General features: G+C 33.8%; 1 protein-coding gene across 3 annotated transcripts in view; it reads right to left on the reverse strand.

Annotated features, from left to right (window-relative positions):
- The window catches only part of jbug (filamin-type immunoglobulin domains fbug), a 145,641-nt gene that overhangs the window by 72,510 nt on the left and 50,738 nt on the right, over positions 1-22,393 (reverse strand). For all 3 annotated transcript variants that reach the window (XM_072520889.1, XM_072520888.1, XM_072520893.1), the window contains exons 8-15: positions 20,713-21,001; positions 20,211-20,374; positions 18,031-18,267; positions 15,519-15,700; positions 14,987-15,151; positions 10,585-10,767; positions 9,460-9,923; positions 5,249-5,416 (exon numbers count right to left, since the gene is read on the reverse strand). In XM_072520889.1, coding sequence (XP_072376990.1) covers positions 5,249-5,416; positions 9,460-9,923; positions 10,585-10,767; positions 14,987-15,151; positions 15,519-15,700; positions 18,031-18,267; positions 20,211-20,374; positions 20,713-21,001 — 1,852 coding nt within the window. The remainder of the gene's footprint in view (positions 1-5,248; positions 5,417-9,459; positions 9,924-10,584; positions 10,768-14,986; positions 15,152-15,518; positions 15,701-18,030; positions 18,268-20,210; positions 20,375-20,712; positions 21,002-22,393) is intronic.

Consider the following 22,393-nt stretch of genomic DNA (forward strand, 5'->3'; position numbering starts at 1 on the left):
TATTTTAGTGTCCACGCTTTCAAATCATAAGAAAGAGTAGAGAACACGTAACATCGAAGCATCCTTAAGCGTAGTTCTAACCTTATATCCCGACAACAAGGAAACTCTTTAAGCTTAACGAATGATGCACGTGCTATTTCAATACGTGTCTTAATATCTTTGGTTTGGTGTACATTTAGTGTTATCAATGTTCCTAACTATTTGTAAGTATCTACACTCTGAGTTACGGTAGCTTCAATTATCAAATGAATGTTTGCATCTGCTGATTTAGTCATGATCATGCATTTAGTTTTCTTTAAATTCATCCTTAGTCCGTATTTTTGTCAGCATTCGTTAAAGCGTTGCATTATAAAAATCATTGTTGTTATCTGTCATTATTACTGTATCTTCTGCAAAATGTGAGTTATTTAAAATTTCTCCATTGATAGATATACCCTCTATTGTATCTGAGAGCGCTTCTTTAAATACCGCTACACTGTAGACATTGAAGAGTATTGGTGATAGCACGCAACCCTGGCGGACTCCTCTTTGAATTTTGATATCTCGGGTATTCTGATTGCCAACCTTGGCAGTTTAATTTCCATATAGATTATTGATATGATTAGATATAGTTTTATAACACGACCGTCAATATTTTTAATATATCTACAAGTTTTTGTGTTATCAAATGCCTTTACAAAATCTACAAAACTAAGTACATATCCTGATTTATGTCTGATTTATGTTCATGCATCCCTGAGCTAGTACATTCAAGCCGAACAAAGCATCTCTTGTAGCCATATCATTTTTAAAGCCAAATAATTGTGTGGCAAATTGTAACTAATTTTAGATTGCGGCAGTCTGCTATATTGAAGTAAAGAGTTCAACCATTAGATCAATAACATATTCATCAATGAGTATAAATAATTCTCTGGACACACTATCTGGTCCAGTAGGTAGCTTTGCCATCTTTTGGGTTTTTGATGGCATAGATTGATGGCATAGGCTGTAGTATCTAGTCACAGTTCTTCTCTTTCATCATTAAATAGTTGTTGGATGTAATAGGTCCAGTAATAATATCCCCTTTATCATGGGGCTATTTCTAGTTCCTGACTTTTTTGTCTAAATTAAAGCTATCATATTTTTATCCAGATCTTCTATTTCCTTGCATCTGACGGAAACCATCAGCCTCTTTTTTGCTTCTCGAATTTTCTGTCTGATGTTTCCCTGAATTTCTTTGTATTTATTCAGGTCTTTTGCTTTCTGTTTTCTCGTTTTTCCACGAGTTCAAGAATTTCTACTGTCATTCAAGGGTTTCTTTTTTCTTCAAGTGGTTTAAGGGTTTCTTTTCCAACTGACACAAAGGCATGTTGAATTTTTCCCCATTTTTGGTCAATAGTTAGAGTTTCCGCATTATGGGTACACCAGGATCGCTTAAAAGGTCTATCGATTATTGACGAGGAACTTATACATAGGTTTCCAAAGAAGAAATATAAATCGTGAAAGGTAAATCGCCACAAAAATTAGAGAAAAAAATAGAAAAATTCTGTTTGAGAGAATATTTAGGGAAAGTGGTATATATAATAACACAAGGGACGATCTATGATAACAGGAGCCAGGTCTTTGCCTAGGCCGATCTTGTAATTCTAATGAAACGAACAAAAAATAAGCTGCCGAGAATATTTAAATTATTTTAAAAGGAATATGAAATAAAATTACATATTTTAAGGGAATTTTAATATCTAAGAGTTAACACAACCAATATGTAAGACAGAATATCAGAAATGAATAAAAGAATTGCCAATGGACGAATAGTGATCGTGGCATTGTGTGTACTTTTTAATTTTAATAATATCTAGAGAGCAGCAAAATCAAGATTATCCCAAAATCTGATCAAACTAACATTATTGTATGGCAATGAACAAAAAAAAAAAAGAAAACATTTTCGGAGGAGTCAAAGTGAACTAAAACGACTGGAGCTGCAGAAAAACATCAAAATTAAGGAATTATATATTATTATATAAGATCGGTAAATTAAAAAAACTACGCTGGTTAAGATGCGTGGAAAAATTGATAAAAGAAAGATGGATTAAAACACATTACTAAAAAGTTAAACAGAAGAAGGCGGTTACCACAAAAAAATGATTAGAGGCGTGTAGTGATGATCTGTAAAGAGTATGTAATGCATATTGGTGGATAACTTTCATAGGTAGAAACAATTGGAGAAAAATAGTGGGCATTTCCAAGTACTCCTGGAGCAGCGGCGGCTCGTTGCCTAAAAAAGTAGTGAAGATGAGGAAAGCTTGCCGGAGCCAAAAGGAGTTTTGGTACCTACTTCGCTCCCAAATCTCATAAAAAATTCGTTAAAAAAAATGTTTAGAGTTTATGGCCCTAATAACTTGAAAACAGTTTTTCTTGTTCAGTTCTGCTTGCCTGGGGTATTTTAGTTCTGAACCTCGACATTTCATTGAGGGTTTTTTGGCGATTAAAACACCACGACTGGGGTTGGTGAGTTTCGATTCAGCCGCCCACTCTAAGTCAGATGCTGATTGCAGCCGACCACCCTGGATCAGACGCAGATGTTTAAAATACTGGTTGGTCGACAATGTAAAAGAACATCCCTTTTATCTGCATTTTTCCAATGCCTAAATGGAGTCTCTAATATATTACACACCAAATCATTAATTTAGCCACCATTTAATATAGTCTTCTGCAGGTAATCATGCAGGGTAGAGTCGATGGCAAAAAGGGAATAGGTAGAAAGAGGAAATCATGGCAGCGAAATATTTGAGACTGGACAAACATGACTGTAGACGATTTATTCCACGTTGCAAAAGACAGAGAAATTTTTAGAAATGTGGTCGCCAATCTCCGTTAATGGAGACGGCATAGGAAGAAGAAGAAGAAGTCTAAAAATATTTTTGTCCAAACGAAATCCACGAGAACACTTTATATCCGAAATCCAAAACAAACCACACAGAAATGTATTAATAAAGTGCACTAAACAAATAAAATTAATATTGTGACTAAACTAAACTAATAAATACTATACTATATACTATACTATATAAAAATATCTATATAATGGACTAAATTTCAAAATATTGTCGCTTAGAGAAATTTCCAAAAAATAGGAATACCAAATACACATCCAACAGTGGGTGAAGACGAATAATATATTTTTAAGCGGAACTGCACGTACCAGTTTTCTCAGCTATCACTAAGGATAGGCTGATGTCACGTTGCCATGGCAACCGTGAACGCTGATGCAGATGGATTTTGCATTTCAAAAATTATATTCACCTCTTCCTGAATCCTATTATACACGGCTAGTGACACAGGTCAGGACTTGGCCGTCAAGTACGTACCGCTAATAAAGCTAGTTGTCTTTTTTAATTTTTAGATTAATTAAAAGAGAATAAATAATTGATTTCAGAATTTAGATATAATAATGTTGTTTTCATTTTTTATTTATTTGTCTCAATTTAATTATATTTTTTTGGTGAACCTCACCTTCACCTACTTCACCTGGCCGGCCGCCGCTGTCCTGGAGTACATTCTTTAGTATATCATCATCGGTTTTTATACAATATAGAAAAAATAGGGAATAACAGATTGCATTGATAGATGTTTCATACTAACGAAAACGCCTTCAAAAAACTTCATTTCTACACTCATATACTAATCTCTCTCTTGTCGTTTTTCCCATTACTGAGGATCGTGCGTGACTCATTGTGTTCTGAATTTGATCAAACCATCTGGTTGGTGACCGTCCTGTTGGTCTTCTCCCCGGAACTTTTCCAGAATCAATTAATGTCTAAATGTTCGTCACCTCTGAGAACCACGTGACCAAAGAACAGTAGAATTAATTCGCTGTAGGTATGTTGTGGTCGGTCTTTTTTAATGTCGTCTTTAATAAGTTGATTAAGAATGGAAACGTTTGTCCGATGAGTTGCCCAAGGTATGCGCAACATTCTTCTCCAACACTACATCACAAATGCATCAATTTTTTAGCATCCTTTTGTGCGTTTAAGAGTCCAAGCTTCTGACCCTTATAGAAATATTGAGAATACAAGTGCATTCACCAATATCATTTTGATTTTTGAGAGATCGATCTCTTTCCAAACTTTGGTCACGTGATTCGTCGCGTTTTTGCCATACCAATGCGTCTGTAGAGCCAAACTATTGGCCAATAGAGCACCACAATAGAACTGAAAAGGCCGCAATGGAACAGGCCAAAATCGCCTCATTGAATCTATCTACTACTTGGCATTTCTGCAAGTGGTTACTCAGCTGAATAGTGTTTTTTTCTTTATTAATTTTAAAACTAATTTTAATGCTTTTCAACTGAAATCTTTGAAGGAGATCTACGATTTTCTGTGCATTTGCTGCTAAGTAAGTGTAGTGTCATCAGCAATTGTTAAATTGGAGATTTTTTTACTAGCCACCGTTACTCCATCGACCCATCCTTCTACGCGTAAAGCCATCCTGATGACATGTTCACCATAAATCTTGATTAAGTCAGATGAAAAAACGTATTCTTGTCTAACCCCTCCCTCTGTTCTAAATTGACTTAAGGGCTTTTAATTTAGTCGTACTGTTGCTATATTGGACTGTACAAATCTATATTGTTTAGAAGCTTCTAAACGTCTTTCCCCAGGTACATCAAAAATTACAATACAATTTGCACTTGTTATTGTGCACAGAGAGTTAAAACTTTTACTATATTGACGTAAATAGTCTGCCGCAGTTACAGAGGAAACTTTGGGAGGAAATAATTCTAGATTATGATCTATAAACCTCTAAAACAATGCATAATTACAAACACTGGTCTTAAAAACCGATATTATTTGCTTGTGTTTTTTCGTGTATTTTGAACTAGTCTTCTTTTTTGTCAATGTGTTGCAGTTAAATTATTTACATATATGTTTTGTTAAAGTTTGTAGAGTAAAAATTTGACTTACTCAAAACCTTGAGCTTCTGTATTACGAGAAATGCTACATAAATTTTAGGACGAATAAAAATCAACAATAAATAATCTTCATGAAGATCAATATACGTTTATATGTATTTTATACAAATTTTCAAATAACTTTTACCGAGGTACGTAATACAAAAATCGGTGTATTACATACGGTGTTGTCATATCTCAAAATTTAAGTAGCATTCCTCATATATATATTTATCTCCACTATACAAAATATACTTAATAAAAAAGATTTTAATAATATAAAAGAGCTCAAGTATTTTGTAAAAACTTTCCACTTACCTGGTACTGTCTCCCCATTAAATCTGATATCTACTCTATGGGGTAGGGCTTGATGAGGAGTAAAGGCAGCTCTAAACCTTTGGCCACCTAAACTCTTTACACTGGAAGTCACACGACCACCTTCAACTAAGATTTCCAAGTCTCCCGATCCTGCTCCACTGCCATCAACTGGAATAAGTCAAAGATTTAATTGATTGTGTATGTCGCAGCCAGATGATTAAATTAGTCTTTCTATAGAACAGCTAGGAGTTATATAGAAGTTTTGGGGAACCTGACGTTGTAAAATATATTAAATTAGCACGCCTTCGATGGGTAGGACATGTAATTAGGCGAGATGAAGATGCAACGATCAAAAAAATTTTCAACCGAAGAGGACCAGTGGGAAGACGAGCCAGAGGAAGACCAAAACTTAGGTATCAAGATAACATAGAGGAAGATCTAAAATCCATCTCGCCCCAGAGACAGGGGCGAATGGAAGATTGTTCTGAAGAAGGCTTTGACTCATAACGAGCTGTAATGCCACTGATGATGATGATGATAGAACAGCTAGCCCTTTGATTACACACCATTCCATCACATGTCTGCATATCGATTAGCCGAGTGACTGACGACCACGAAGATAACGTTTTGCAGGTCAGTTAGACGACGATCAATCAAGTAATCAAACAGATGATTGAAATAGTCATCTAGTTGCACGATTAGCCCTTTCATTTGATTGAACAACGCGTTATGATGTCTTACTTATGATGTTATTTACTTGAAAGATGAGATTTTCATGTTACATTTAAATCATTATTGACACAACTTAAACTGCTAAGAACTTTTTTTTAAGCAAGCACATCTCATGGAACGGCTTTGTTTTTGTGCTGGTTTATACGAGCATTTTTAAAAACCTTGCACCCAAACTTTGAATCTAGCTTTTCTTTGACGAGTGCAATTCTTGTCGCACTAACCAATTTTTAATAGTTCTATAAACTCCATTTTTAAAATCCACAATTTTTCCTTTGATAACTTTGGTGGCCAAATGTCCACGATGCACTTTCGGTACACTTATCAAGACACTACTGCCAATAAGTAGAGGTGTCAGTTTTCTGAAATTTCATTTCTCTGAAATACCTAGTATGTTTTCTTCCGTTTTGCATCTAAAACACAGTACTGTGGAACCAAAACCTTCCCCTCCTACTACAGACAATCCACATGTGACATGAACAGGATTATTGCAACACTTACAGATATGGGCGCTAGTGGTAGGATTCTGACATGTGACACAAATTGGTTCAATGTACTCAGTCCCCTTTAAGTGACTAGATTCTTCGTCAATGTCATTAGAATTATAATTTGTAGAGTAACTATAATCTAGAGTAACCTAGATTTGAGGAACAAACAAGAACAGCAGTGGTTGGCACCATATTGTAAACAATGTGTTGAATCACTGTTGAATGTTATCAAAAAGATTCGACTTAATAGCTAGTCGTTCCAATCAAACGACTATTTTTCAACCAGTTAACTGGTGCTACTAGCGGCGCGGTGGTCAAGAAACAAATTACGTCAATGATAAATATGGCGAATCAGTCATGTCGTTGAACTTTTTAATTGCATAAAATGTCGACAAGATAAATAGTCGTGTGATTAAAAAATGGCGTTATTCAATCAAAGGGCTAGCTGTTTAATCATCATCATCATCTTGAGCTACAGCCCTTAGAGGGCCTCGACCTTCTCAAGCTTTCTACGCCATTCTGTTCTGTCCCTTGCTTGCATTTTCTAGTTGCCGACGCCGATCTTCTCAGCATCTTATGTTACCCCGTCCATCCACTTCAGCTTTGGTTTACCCCGTCTTCTCATTCCCACGGGTTGCGCAGAATATTTTTTATCATGTTCGATTCAGGGAAAGGGGCTACATGTCCTGCCCACTGCAGGCGATTTCGCTTAATTATAGTGGTAATGCTGTATATAGCTGTTTAATTGAACGGCTAATTTAACCATCTGACTGCGACATGTATATTAATATATTTTCAATGCCTTAAAGAACAGAGGAACAAGCTGGTTTTAGAGCTGGGCGATCCACAGTAGACCACCTGTACTCTATTACGCAAGTTATTGAAAAAAAACAGCCGTCAATAAAGAAGTTCACCTGATGTACGTAGACTTACAAAAAGCATATACAGTTTACCCCTAAGTAAACTATGGTCACCCCTACAGCAAACCAACATTAAGCATGGTCTTATCAAAGCAGTCCAAAGTCTGTATAATGGAACGACTGCAAAAATTAAAACTGGATCAAGGATATCTGAAGGATTTAAGGTCACGAAAGGACTAAAGCAGGGTTGCTGTATTTCGCCTACCCTTTTCAAAATTTATCTGGAACAAGCACTCAAGCTGTGGAAAAGAAAATGTAATGGCATGGGAATTCCTCTCAATGACGAGACTACACTGTACACCTTATGTTTCGCTGATGACCAAATACTGATTGCTCAGGATCATGACGACTTGAGTTACATGACTCGGAAGCTTATAGAAGAATATAACAAATGGGGTCTCGAACATTAAGAAAACTGAAGCCATGTGTATTGGAGGGACAAAACAGTCCATTATATTAGACGATGGGGTAGAAATTAGAAACTGTGATGAATACAAGTACCTGGGTATGAAGATAACTCAAGATGGAACACTCGATGCTGCTATAAAAGACAGAAACATACAGGGTAGAAAAGCCATATCCATGATGAACGGAATTCTGTGGGACCAAACAATATCTAAAGCGAACAAACAACTCATATACAACACCATACTTAAAAGTGTAATCACATATGGCAGCGAAGTTTGGCAAATGAAACAAAGAACAGAGAAACTGTTACTAGCAACAGAAATGGACTTCTGGAGAAGAGCAGCAGGAAAATCAAGAAGAGATCGGATACCAAATGAGAGAATACGTGAAATGATGGGAGTCAAGCATACAATAGTTGATGACATAAAAACAAAACAGTTAATATGTTACGGCCATGTACAGAGAATGCCAGATGACAGGATTCCAAAACAGATTTTGACGTGGACACCACAAGGGAGAAGAAAAAGAGGAAGGCCGAGAAAGAGCTGGAGAGAGGGAATTGAAAAAGAACTAGAGGAAAGAGAAATCCCTCCAGGCCTATGGCTGAATAGAGAAGAATGGCGGTTAGGAGTCGGAAGGCGTCGGAGAACGCTGTAAACCGATAGTAGTAGTAGTGACTTAAAGAAACCGACCAAGTGTCGTTATTTTATGTTAGGATTTTTGCTTAATATCTTTACTAATTTTTCAGAAGAATCATAATTTCACATAATTGGTATAGGAAGAACTTTGATCTCCTATAAAGGCTACAGCTTATTTTATTAAGAATATTATGTTCGCCATGAAGAAATATTTACTAGGAGAGGGATTTTTAATTGACGAAACAATCATTACTATGAGGAACTAAACCCGTATGATATTGAAAACTGATATTTTCAGAAAGAGTTTAAACTGAAAATTTGGTGTGACATTATACACGATAAACTACTAGAGCCATGTGTTCTTTCTCCAAATTTAAATGGAGATTATCATTTAATTTTTTGCAAAATATTCTTAGTTATATTTTGGATAAGTTGTCACTGAACGTATGAAGTGGTTATTGCAGGATGGAGTTCCACCTCATTTCCCATTAGCTGTTAGAAATCATCAAAATGACGCATTTCCTCAGCGATTGTTGACAGAGGAAATCCTTAGTATAATCTACTTGATTTTTATTTTTGGGGACATATGAAGTCCTTAGTTTATGCAAAATGAAATTAATTCCAGACGTAAACTCTAGAAAATTAAAAATGCTGCTAATTTTATAAGAAGGCAGAATAATATGTTTTTATATCAAAATAATTAGGAAATGTCTAGATGTGTAATTTATATTATTTTTAATTTTGATGTATCGTCGAAATAGAAACGTTACAGGTTTGTTTATTATTTTTATTGGAAATATGTTTACGATACTTTTAACTGTTCAATTGTGTTTTTCTCGAAAACGGTTGAGATTATTGTATTTAAACAACAGTACCAATATTATATAAAAATAATGTTATATTATGCCGAGTGCGTCAAAACAAGCGGGATGGTCGAATATTTCACGAAATTTACATCGGATCGAAAAACATAAAATAATGTGTTCAATATTTTTCAAAAATCTATCGAATGACTTAAAATAACTTACTTTCAAATTCTACTGGTTGACCTAGCACCCCATCGGGAACAGGCTGAACTTTAACCGACGAAGCACCTCCCTCTTTCCTTATCCTACTGTATACTGGCGAATTTCTTCCGAAACTATCGCTGTATTTCTTTGAAGAATAGTTCTCATTATAGTTCGTCTGATAGCTCTGCTCTTTTAATACAAATTTAGAATGTTCTTCAGCTTTTCTTCTTCTTATTTCCGTATCCAGCTGTGATTCAGTCAAATTAGCCAAAGATTCCAAACTTCTGTCCGACAAAATATTTTTGGTTTTTGCTATGGCGTCCCAGGAATCTCTTCTCGAGGAAGATTGGTCATTGAGTGATGAAACTTTAATTATTGGAGTTGTGTCTACACCATTCGATGATGAGTTTGTAAATACTCGATTTTCACTTACTCTTTTATCATATCTAGAGGTGGAAGTGAAGCCTACGTCTGGACTGGACCTACAAATTAGATATAGATTATTTACTGTGAAATTTAGTATTCACATACATATTTTCTTTTACGAATTTTACCAAATCTATCGAGAAAATGTAAAAACCATAGCAAATGTCAATAGGCTTGTGTTATGGTTAGGTTAGGTTAGACAATGAAGGGAATGATTTGATCTGTTCCCCTAGTACGAAAGAGAAAAAAGATGAGAGCAGTACTTGGATGTCTTTTTAATGGACGGCGTTTATCGACCATGTGATCTTTCCAATACCAAACAATCTTCAAAGAAAAGTGGGGTGGCAATTTAAATATAACCAATACGTTTGACGTAATAGGAGAGGTAGCAACGTTGTATTGTCTTTGATGTCGGACTTAGAAAGAGATGCAATTACAGCTCGCATCTTTTTCTCTGTTCCACTGTTCCACTGGGGGAACGGTTTTCGATTGCAACAAGCACTCTAGGTATTATATATATATATATATATATATATATATATCTATGGTTTGATCGGTTTACTATCATCTCCAACGCCACTACTACGAAAGTGATCATATTTATCCTATGGTCTGTACTGTAAGCCATTGCTTGGAAATTTTTGCTATTTGTATTTAATTGACTCATGAGTCATTTATTCATTGCCTAACGATCTAAATAACGGAAACTTTGCTTACCTTTCTAAGTAACTAGGACTTCTAGAATCATCGAGCCTCATTGACGACATCTTGTTGGTGAAGTCGTACCTCTTTTCGTTTAGTTTTCGACTAGTAATGAAGTCCGGACTGTCTCGTCCCTGTATGGGTGGGCTGTTGGGACGATAACTAGGACTAGGTGGATGAAAATTTGGACTAGCGGTTCTAAAAAAATATTCTTAATAAACAAGCCATAAGTCTCCCTATATAAATTTGAATGTTACATATTGTGAATATTTCATGCAAATATTAAAGATTGTCCTAAAAACGGTAGAAAAGAAAAATTTCATATCAGCTCAATGCCGCTAAAAGATTGAAAAGATTATTATCAAAATATATTGATTGAAAATTGTCCAAAAATTCTTACTGAAAATATTGACCAATCGTTCCAATCAAAGATATCTTTTATAAGAAAAATCTCAATAATATCCACTGATCTGAAGAAAATCTTAATGACAATAAAAAATGGACGAGCATCTGGACCTCCAAGTGTCCTACATGTTCCATTGAACATTTAAAGTATGGACCTGACTTGCTACTCGGTTTTGTGTTTAATTGCTTTTTGAGAAAGGTGAAGAATTGCCACCCGAATGGAAAACAGCCTTATTATCAAATATCCATGAAAAAGGTGACAGGAGAAAGTGCCGCAACTATAGCATTATCTTTCCAAAATGCAGGGGCTAATGGAAGATTGAGAAAGCTCTGGGAGGATGATGTGGATGAGGATACCAGTAGTCTCCTTGGCAGTCGATCGTGGAGGAGAATAACTACACAGCCTAATAAATGAAGATGTTTGCCGAGGGGTCACGGCAAGAATTAGGCTGTAGAACGATAGGATAATTGGATGGAGATACGGACCAGAATGGGTATCGATACAATAATAATTGACACCATTGATGCCAAGAATTTGAGATGAGAAAGGGCATGTAAGCCGTATGAATGGAGACAGGTGACCAAAGAAAGTGATGGAGTGAAGATCAATGCAGAGAAAAAGAAGGGGATGCCCGAAAACGACATGATGGGATGACCGAAAGGAATCTACTAGTTTTACAACTATAGACCTAGATTAGATTTCCTTGGTCATTCTTTTTGGTATTTCCTAACTGGTGACTATCACTTCGTGATATAGTATTCTTCGGTATAACCGTATTCTGAATTTTAAAAAAATGTATGCCCTAAGATAAGAAACATTCAGTTTGTATATTTCTATTTTTTAGATTTAGCCATACGGCTCACACTCCCTCTAAGGGGAAAATTCACTCATCCTAGATACCTACGGTATCAAAAGGATTGAGCTCTGGTGGGACTCTTTCCATGTTATCGAGTCCTAGGTGACTTGATACGTCGGTATATCTCCCAAAAATTTTCGTACGCATCTGGACGTCGAGAGTAGTACAGCTTTCAGCATCGTCTTATAGAGATGTTCATTTAGACCCAGCTTTTTGATGTTTTCTAGGAGGTAAAAATTAGTAAAAGGTTAAAAAATTAGTAATTAGGAGTAAAAATAAATTAGGTAAAAACTGCATTAATGGTCATATTTTAAAATACATTAAAATAACATTAGGGTAGGTTTAAATTTGTTACAATATTGCAGTTGAATTGATTCTTTGCCAGTGTTGACATTGTATGTTTGGTGGAAATATTTAAAAATGCCTAGACGTGTGTTAGATGTAGATAGTCTAATTTGTAGTGTACATAAGTATTTTACGGATGAAAAAGAAAATGGCGGTCCTTTAAAATCGGTAATGTCTGTTCAGCAACGCGTATGTGATGCTCTAGGAATTAGTGAAACCAAACTAAGAGGAGTATTACAAAATCGCAATAATGAATGGCCGAAAGAAGATCACCGAAAAACTCGCCTATCATTGAAAACGAAAGATATTCCAGATGGAAAAAAATTTTAAATTCGTGATACCATTTATCGAATGCGAGCCAACAAGGAACATGTGACCTTAAATACAATTCTCTCGGAATTAAAAGATTGAAAATTTGACGAAATTGGTAGAATAAGTCTATGGCAAGTGATACATAATTTGGGTTTCAAATTTCAAAAGGAGGATAACAGAAAAGCCCTTTGTGAAAGAAGTTCTGTTGTGCATAAAAGAATTAACTTTCTAAGAAAATATTCTAAATTAAAAGAAGAAAGGGCAAATTTTATATATTTAGACGAAACATGGATATTTTCTAGGGGTGCAACCAAGAGAATATGGCAAGATGATAACGTAAAGTCTATCAAACATACTGATGGAGAAGGAAAGCGACACATAATTTTACATGCAGGAGGGAAATCGGGTTTTATAGAAGGTGCTGATTTAATATTTTCATCTAAATCAAAATCAAGTGACTATCACGATAATATGAACACAGAAATGTTTGTAAAATGGTTACATGAAAAACTTCTTCCAGGTTTAAGTGAGCCCAGCGTAATTATTTTAGACAATGCACCTTACCATTCTGAAGTATTAAACAAAAGTCCAACGAATTCTTGGACTGTTAATAAAATTAAAGAATGGTTGACAAAGGAACATATACCATTTACACAACATATTTTAAAATCAGAATTATTACGCTTGGCAAATATCCACGCAAAACCAAAAACCTTTTGTTGTGGATCAGATTATTGAAAGTTACGGTCATCAAGTTTTACGTCTGCCACCGTATCATTGCCAGTTTAATCCCATCGAATATATATGGGGAATAGCAAAACAATATTATGACAACCATATTGGGCCTAACGGTTATAGCGACGACGCAGTTCGGGAAACTTGGCTAAAGGCACTTTCAATTGTAACTCCAGAAGTGTGGTGCAACTGTATATTCAAGTGCGAGCAACTAATGGAAGATTGGTGGACTCGTAAAAATAAAATAAACGAAATAAGTCCAATCGTAATAACAATTAATGGTGATGACAGTGATGATGATGACGATTATGATATTTTTGATGATAATGACTGATTTTCATTTTTGTTGGCAAGTTAAATTTTTTTATTTTTCATTAGAAATTCTTTCCATGGAACAAATATACATAGACCATATTTTCTGTGTGAAGTGTAATATAAAATTATTATTAGGTTTATATTAGCCACATTAGACTCCATTAATGAAGTAATTCTCCTTATTATACTGTCAATTATATAAAAGATTTTCCATTATTATTTAATTAAAAAAAGTTATGGATTATTTTTCATTTCATTTGACCAGTTGATATTTCCCCAAAGAGCAGGTAATTAAAACTGGGTACTTACAATAAAATTTTTAATCCGAAACCCGCGTAAATATAGCGAACCGACTATAGGTATCGCCATATCGATTACTGTTTTTTGTCTCGATAGTTTATTAACTAGTACGAGATCTGGTCTATTATGTGCTACTGTTTGGTCTGTGAGCACAGTGCGATCGCAGTATAGCTTGTAGTTGTACTTCTCAAGCATAGTTTTAGGAACGTATTGGTAATATAGGAGATGGTTTGTTTGGAGTAGTCCCAGTTTAATAGCTTTCTCTTGATAAAGGATCTTCCCTACTGAGTCATGTCGTTCCTTATATTCAGTTGCAGTAAATGCTTGGTAGCCCCTGGTAAGATGTTGAATGGTTTCTTGGGCTTGACATCCATATCGGCATTTGTCGTTTTGAATCTGAGGGTGTTTAACGATAAATTTCAGGTAATTTTTGGTTGGTATAATCTGATCCTGAATGAAAAGTAATGAACCTTCTTTTTCAGGGAACATCTTTCCTGATGTCAACCAATAGTTCGACGCTGTATTGTCGACATAGTCTTGACTGACTTTATTTAGATATCGCCCATGCAGAGCTTTACCCATTAAGATGCGCATTTTTTCGTTCTTAGTTAAATATTTTGTGCGCATTTCTGGTTTTCTCAGTTTGATCGGTGTTGTGTCATCTACTGTGCAAATCGCGCGATGTATAGTAGATGTCTCAGCCTCTAAAAGTAAGTTCTTTAATTAGTAATCTGTTTATCTAATTGCTCACTTATATCCATAAGTCCTTATCCTTTTAAATACCGCGGTAATGTCGTTCTTTCTTCTGCACTTCGAGGATGGTATTACATTTCTATCCAGATTTAGCCATACGGCTCACACTCCCTCTAAGAAGAAAATTCACTCATCCCAGATAAGTACGGTATCAAAAGAATTGAACTCTGGTGGGACTCTTTAAATAATAATGATAAGAGCATACAACCTTGTTTAACTCCTCTTTGGATTTTATCGTTTCAGTGTCCCTCATCTTCGTTCTAACTTGCTTCAGTATGATCGTCAATATTTACTTCAAAATAAAATTACTTATTCTACAAAAAATTACTTATAAAAGTCTACCTATCTTTGTTATTATTATTTTCTTTTGTTTGTTTGTACATTTCATAATTTACCTGTAAACGGGGCTGTGGTTTCTTTGATTATAACTGGGACTGTGCGTACGGTCCTGGTAAATAGGCGAACTAGATGGCAATCTTTTTTCAGATACAGATTTCATGTGGTAATCTTGAGCAAACTTATGAGTTTCGTCCAACAGTGGACTAGCATTTTGCCTGTAACTACAAAAATAATTAAATAAACAAATAAACATGAAATGTTGGTAGGTTTATAAGCCATAATACATATTTTGATATCAGAATAAATCAAAAATAAAAATCATTTTAAAGCAAATCTGTTGATAATTTTATTGTCAAATTTTTCTACCAACTCTATCGGTCTCTCTAGAAAATTAAAAAAATGTAAAAATATTTTAAAAAGATTATAATCAAACAGTGATTTAATATGTTCTTTACGAAAGTACGTTACGAATTGATTGCTTTCTAGATACTTTCTGAATAGATTATTTTCAGTATCGTGCTGGATATTGCGCCGACAAAAAAAAAATAAAAAAAAATAACACAACGACAATAGGAAGTTATTTCTTACCTAGTGTAACTGGAATTTTTTGTGGGCGTTGACAAATTGGGACTAGGACTATTAAATCTATTTGTAGGGCTCGCTCTGTAGGGAGAAGTCGGACTGCTACTTATTTTGGAACGTTTTTGTGTACCAACTCTCATCATAAATGGCGATCCTTTTACATCATAACCATTAAAGTAGACGTAAACCTAAAAGTAATATTATATATATATATATATATATATATATATATATATATATATATATATATATATATATATATATATAATGTATATATATAATGTATATATCGATACACCAGTTCCAATGTGTAACAAGTCAGAAATCATTAGTTGCAAGAAAACAGGGAAAAACTTTTCTCCAAAGGGACAAACATATTTGTGTCAGATAATTTTATTATTTTGTTAATATATTAATAATCGACATATTTTAAGCTAAACTGTGATATTATTAAAAAGAAATATATACATATATAATAAGTAATTTAAAGGTATTTGTCTAGTTGTTACACTTTGGAACTAAAGATTTTTCATATTTCATTGAAAGTTCAAATTAGGTATGAGATTTGTTTGAATAAAACAAAAAAAAACGTATGGTTCTCTATTTATTAGATATACCACAAAACCTTAATTTATTAATCTGATATGTTTTCTTCGTCTACCGTTATGGAGGCTACAGGAAGGCCGTGATAAAAATCCCAATATGCTCTTTGGATCGACCCAGAAAAGCACAAGGAAATGAGGTATTTTTCCTTTAAAGGTGAATAGCTATAAGCAGGATTTAGGTTAATGTCTGTTCGCTGTCCTCTTGTTCTCCGATCAACATTTATACTTTTAAATTCTGAAAATTGTGTAGGAAGCTGATTTTTCTACTTGAACAATATACACACCACTCCATTTAAGTGCTTCTCCGCTGTTATTTTTGATATAGTTATCTGTGTTTTTTACCAAAGCTTTAATATCCATGAAATCTCGTGTTTATTTAATAAACACGAGATTTACAACACAAAAAACTTAAATTTATTATAGGTGTTAGTTGTGAAGGTACATACAGCGGTCCCCCTTTCAGAGTACGTTTTATTCACGTTCTATAAGAGCATGCATTGCATCGCCCTCGTTTTGGGTGTGTCATACCACAAAAAACTTATGAGTAATGCTTTTAATTACAAGGGCACTTATCTGAATAAAATATGACATGTTTTACCGTAACATGATCCCTCAAATATTTTAGCAAACAACAGGCAAGCCTTATTTTATAAAAAAAAAATCACTTCTGTCACAACTTGAACTGCTTGCAAGTGAAAACAACATACTGCAGTTGACAAAGTAGACATTTTTAATCCAATCTAATCTAATCATTTTCTTTTTCTAATCGACTTTGGTTCTTTGCATTAATGTAGTATCAAAGTTTTTCTGGTTTTTCAGCTTCTCTTTTTAAAATATTCACAGAAACAACATGCATCTTTTTTTGGCTGAAAAAACGAAATATTATACTCAGTATTGAAAATATTTTCATATAAATGCTTTTTAACAGGCTGACAATTATTTTCTGTACACTGCTTCAAATACAATCGATACATTTCAGATAAGTTTAAGTCCCCCTCTAAATATGTTCTTTGTGCGCGTACTCGGCAGTAATGAGATTTTATTACAGGGAAAGAATCTATGTGGATTCTTGCAAAATTCTTTCTTTCATCATCTATCCTTGGACGTCCAGCCTTTTCATTACCACCTCTTCTTTCATTTTCTATAAAACCTGCATTTGTAATCTGTAGGTTTAAGATTTTTTGAGATTTTGTCGGTCAGATAGCCAAGCGGGCTAGGCGACCGATTCCTATTCGCTTCACTGTCGAATGGTTCAGTTGATGTCGGTTCGAGCCCCAGCTCGGTGTACAGAAAAATAAAAAAAGGCTAACGCAGCAGTTTAAAATTCTAGATGACTCTGCGGCTTAGACTAGAATATGCTGGTGTCTGATCGGCCTATGGTGGAGCAGTACGGCAAGAGATAAGGGCTTGCGGCTCGGTGATATTCCTCCATAGATCCTTACCGGAAGGGCGTGGCGAATAAAAATCGGTATATATATATATATATATATATATATATATATATATATATATATATATATATATATATATATATAGGTTTAAGATTTTTCACTAAGAAGTCCCGTTGTCTGTTGCTGTCTGATAAAGACCAATAAATTGTGTGAACCTGTTGCCTCTCTTCGTCAGTTATTTTCGTCGGACATTTTAGTCTGCATCTGCATATATGATTATGTTAGTGTAGCGATGGTCTTTTGAACATTCTGTCAATGCTTTTACCATTTTCTGATGGCTTATGGTATCGAATGCTTTCTCGTATTCGACAAATAGTCCTGACTTAGATTATGAATATTCCAACACGATGGCTTCTTTTTGTTCTCTCAAATCACATATCATCCGATAATCCATTAAGATCGAAAAACATCACAAGTGTTTCAACAAAAGAGCACTTTATAAATAAAATATTTTGTGCTTACCCTGTGTTTTCCAGCATCTTTTGGCGTAAAATGTATCCTATAATGGAAATTGTCTATTTTTTCCACGTGACAATGAACGGATTTCTTGTCGTGTACTATATCCGCTACAACTTCTCCTGGTACTCCAACACCTCTACAATCGACTTCAATGGCATGCGGAATCAGAGGCAGCGCTCCTTCTATTCCAGACACTTGTACCCCATTCGGGTCGAAGACTGAACATGTAAAAGGACCTCCCTAAAAATAAAAAAGTAATAAACAAATTAATAAAACATATTTAAGATGACATAGTAATATTTCAATTCAATTCCGCTTAATCGTATTCACGAATTAGGAGAGGAAATAGGCATTAAAATAAACTCAAACAAAACCAAATTTAGTCTTTGGTAGTAACCCAGATCCAGATGCAGAGCTTCAATTAAATGGAATCACGGAAAGTTTGACGAATTGTGTTCCTTTCTCCGTTTATTTTTAAATATTCGGCATCTCAATTCATAATAGTCATAGCAAAGCTCTTGCTGAAATTTGTAAATTTTTTAGATATTTCGTACAGCTGAAAAAGAGAGAAAACGATAGTCGTTTTTGTTTAAGGCTACCAAAATGGATAGCACTTTTTGCAGATCACACTAGAATAGTGGAAATAGCAGGACAGATTCGCTGGTTTTTCGTGTTTGAGTTTATATTTAGCACTGTCGGAAGACGTAGGGCATACAGAAATACCGTTTTAACAGTCTATTGATACCAATTCATACACGAAAAGTTTGACAAATTCTGTTCTTTTCACCGTTTATTTTTATATATTCAGCGTCTCAATTCATCAAAGCCGTAGCAAAGCTCTTGCCGAAATTTGTAAATCTTTTACATATTTTGTACAGCTCAAAAAGACAGAAAACGACAGTCGCTTTCATTTAAGGCTACCAAAATAGGTGGAGCTCTTTGCAGCTTACGCAGCTTTTGCAGGGTGTGATGGCAAGTTTCCAGTGCCATAAAACTGAAACAAATCGGCTATGGTACAGTAACCCCAACAGAAGAGTCCCTGGTCCTCCAAGTTGGGAGTAGTGACGTAGGGCCAGCCCCCTGCTCATATAAAAAGAATTATACGCAAAAGTTTCTAGTAAAGAAAAGATACCGAATAGACTTAACAGAAGACGATTTTTTAATTGTCCAATGATTAAATTTTTATTGAGAATATGCCTGTTTTCAACAACGTAAAGTGCACATATGGAGTCGACCTTATTATATTCAATAAACTTCGTGTGTTTAAGTATACGTTTTCTAAAGCTTCTTCCTGTTTGTCCGACATATTTTTTTTAAATCTGATAAATTAATTTATAAACCATGCTTTGTCATAATTCTTGTAAATTGTTCATAAAAACGTTTATAGTTTTGTTGAACTGTGGAGCAGCACATCAAATTAACATAAAATCATAATTTAAAAGAACCAAAAAAATCAATTTGCATAATATACTAAAGAAATAGCATTAACTTTAGTAAAAAAATCGTCTTCATGTTCAAAATATCTATGAACAATGAAACATTCAATTTTTTATTTGTGAAACGATAGGAACTTTTTGTCATAAAAGTGTACAATTGTTAGTACAGGGTGATATATCTAACAAAAGTTTATTAAACGCTAAAAAATTTTAAAAAATGTTCATAGAGTCTTACGAAAATATTTTCAAATTAAGTGATGGATTCGACCGTTACTTGATGGAAATTCATTTTATCTAACTATAAAACACTGAAAAATTTTGTTTTCAACACTTCCACTATTTTCAAATTAACTTATAGAAGAATTAATAAAGCGGCGATTTAAAAATTAAACGATTAAAAAAAGACTGCAATCAAAGGATTACGTTTTTCGTCTTATCATTATTCATGTCATTATTGTGTTTACCGTTGAGAATGGACCTTTTACAATTTTTTTCATAACTTTTTAAATAATTTAATTATCTGGTTGCAGTTAGTTCTCACTTTTCTTATTTTCTTTCAGCTTTTCACTTCGTGGTTCTTTTTTCATTGATGTACTAATGCCCAACCTCCATACCACTATTTGCATGTCTCTGGTGGTCCTTTAAATAATATATGGAAACAAGTATTACATAAAATATATACCTATGTACAATTTTAGTCACAAGCATAAATCAAAAGAATAATTAAATAATACTAGAATTAGTTACCTGAATTTGTTTTCCCTGGTAAGTTATTTCTATTCTCCACTCTCCTGGTTCATCTGGTTTGAAGGTGGCACTATTAGTTCCATCTATAACTGTCAAGGGACAATCTAGTGGTCTTCCACTGGGACTATACGCTGTTACTAAGATGTCTTCTCTTCTTGGTGCACCTTAAAACAGAATTTGGATTTTTTAAAGAGTATATTATTTGTTATTAAGCCATTTATGAGCCAATTTATAAATTGGCCCTGCATGGATTGGAAATAGAAACGTCGATAATATAGTCCAAAAGGAAGTTGCATCCATAGTTTTAAAAGAAACATATAGGAATAAGGAAACATCCAATTTTATTTATAATTATTGTAGTCTATTCTTTAAAAAATATAGAACGCTCATTTATAACTTCGAATTAAGCATAAGGATGTTTCCATCTTCGTAAAAGCATCAAGATAAAAACGAATGTATGTATAAAATGGTAAAATTGTACAATAACTATAAAAGTTCTTACCAGTAGCGTTGACTAGGACCTGCACCAAAGACCCCAGAGCACAAGGCGCCATACCTGGGGGTGCTACTTCTACTAGTGGTGGTAAAACTCTAAAATAATGACCTGCTTGGACTTCTTCTCCTTCGTATTGCACGATGATCTCATGCATACCCACTTTAGAGGGCACAAAATTTCCTTTTCCTTGTTGTAGCTTGCTGCCTAGGTATACTTTGTTGTCTGGACCGCGGATTTCAGTGGATAGTTGGGAGTAGGAAAGTGAAGAGTCGAGTAGAGTTACTTGATAGTAAGTCTGAAACATAAAATAAAATGAAAACAAAATTTTAAATTTAGGTCAATTTATTCAAATAACCATTTACACTAATCATTACCTCGGACTAAGGCAAAAAACGGGTGTGGCAGTCCAGTGGGACTGCCGGTAGAAGTTATACTTCTATACACGCGTTCGCCGTTAAAAATTTATATAGGAGTCAATCTGCACAATCATTACATATGTAATGCTATAGGTAAGAGAGAGCAGAAAGAGAAAAAGAATTAATTATATAGGTATGTGGTGCATCGTTTGCTGTATATAAACATTTGACCTATAATAGGAGTATAGTAAATGAAGGATTGTATCAATATTTTAATGAAAATATATATTTTTATTTTTATGTACATATAAAAGGAGTTGAATGCAAAAAAAAATTTACACATACTCTGCAGTAAAATTCATTGTTTATTTTGTTATTAATATAAAAATTACAATACAATAAATACATTGCAATATAATTCAATATAATAATACAATAAATTAAAATGTAATATTCATAAGTATTTAAAACTGCCAATATACATAAAACTTACTTTGCAAAGATAAAAATAAAAAACCAACAACTCGGATTATGTTGTAAATTTTCATTTTATTTTAAAATTTATGTTTTTTGCATATATTACATATATTTAATAAGATTAACGTGAGGTTTTTAAATATTTCAAAAATAAAAAAGGAAATTCATAATTGGGATTCGAACTCACAACCACTAGCGTATGAACCAAACACGTAAAGGATTTGCCAATTAGACATAACACTAACGGATTTCAAAATTGACAGTTCTCGGTAAAACAGTGATTATTTTGAAATACAAAAGCCTAAAATAATTATAAACGTTTAATTTAAATAATACAAAACATATCACATAAATAATAATATTAATACATATTATATTATATATAATATTATATTTATATATATATATATATATATATATATATATATATATATTTATATAATATATATATATATATATATATATATATATATATATATATATATATATATATATATATATATAATATTAAATATATATACAAAAGGAACATTTTTATTCTCGAGAGAGGAAGAGAGAGAAAATATATCTTCTGTCTCTCTCTTACTCATTATCTTACATATGTAATGGTTTCACAGATTCACTCTCATGCAAATTTCCAACGCTGACCGTGCGTATAGAAGTATAACTTCAAAAATTGCTTACTGCTGAGCTGTAGCTCACTATAACTTGCTTTGATAAAACGGTTTTTGCCTACTTTGGTCATAAAGAGTTTTTATGTATTTATTTTTAGCTATATAATTTTAACCATTGAATTTGAAGGGACATTTGAAATCCACTTTGACATCAGCTGGTATTTAAGGCTTTTATAATAA

Source organism: Diabrotica undecimpunctata, chromosome 1 (genome assembly GCF_040954645.1).
Source record: "Diabrotica undecimpunctata isolate CICGRU chromosome 1, icDiaUnde3, whole genome shotgun sequence".
Lineage (NCBI taxonomy): Eukaryota > Metazoa > Arthropoda > Insecta > Coleoptera > Chrysomelidae > Diabrotica > Diabrotica undecimpunctata.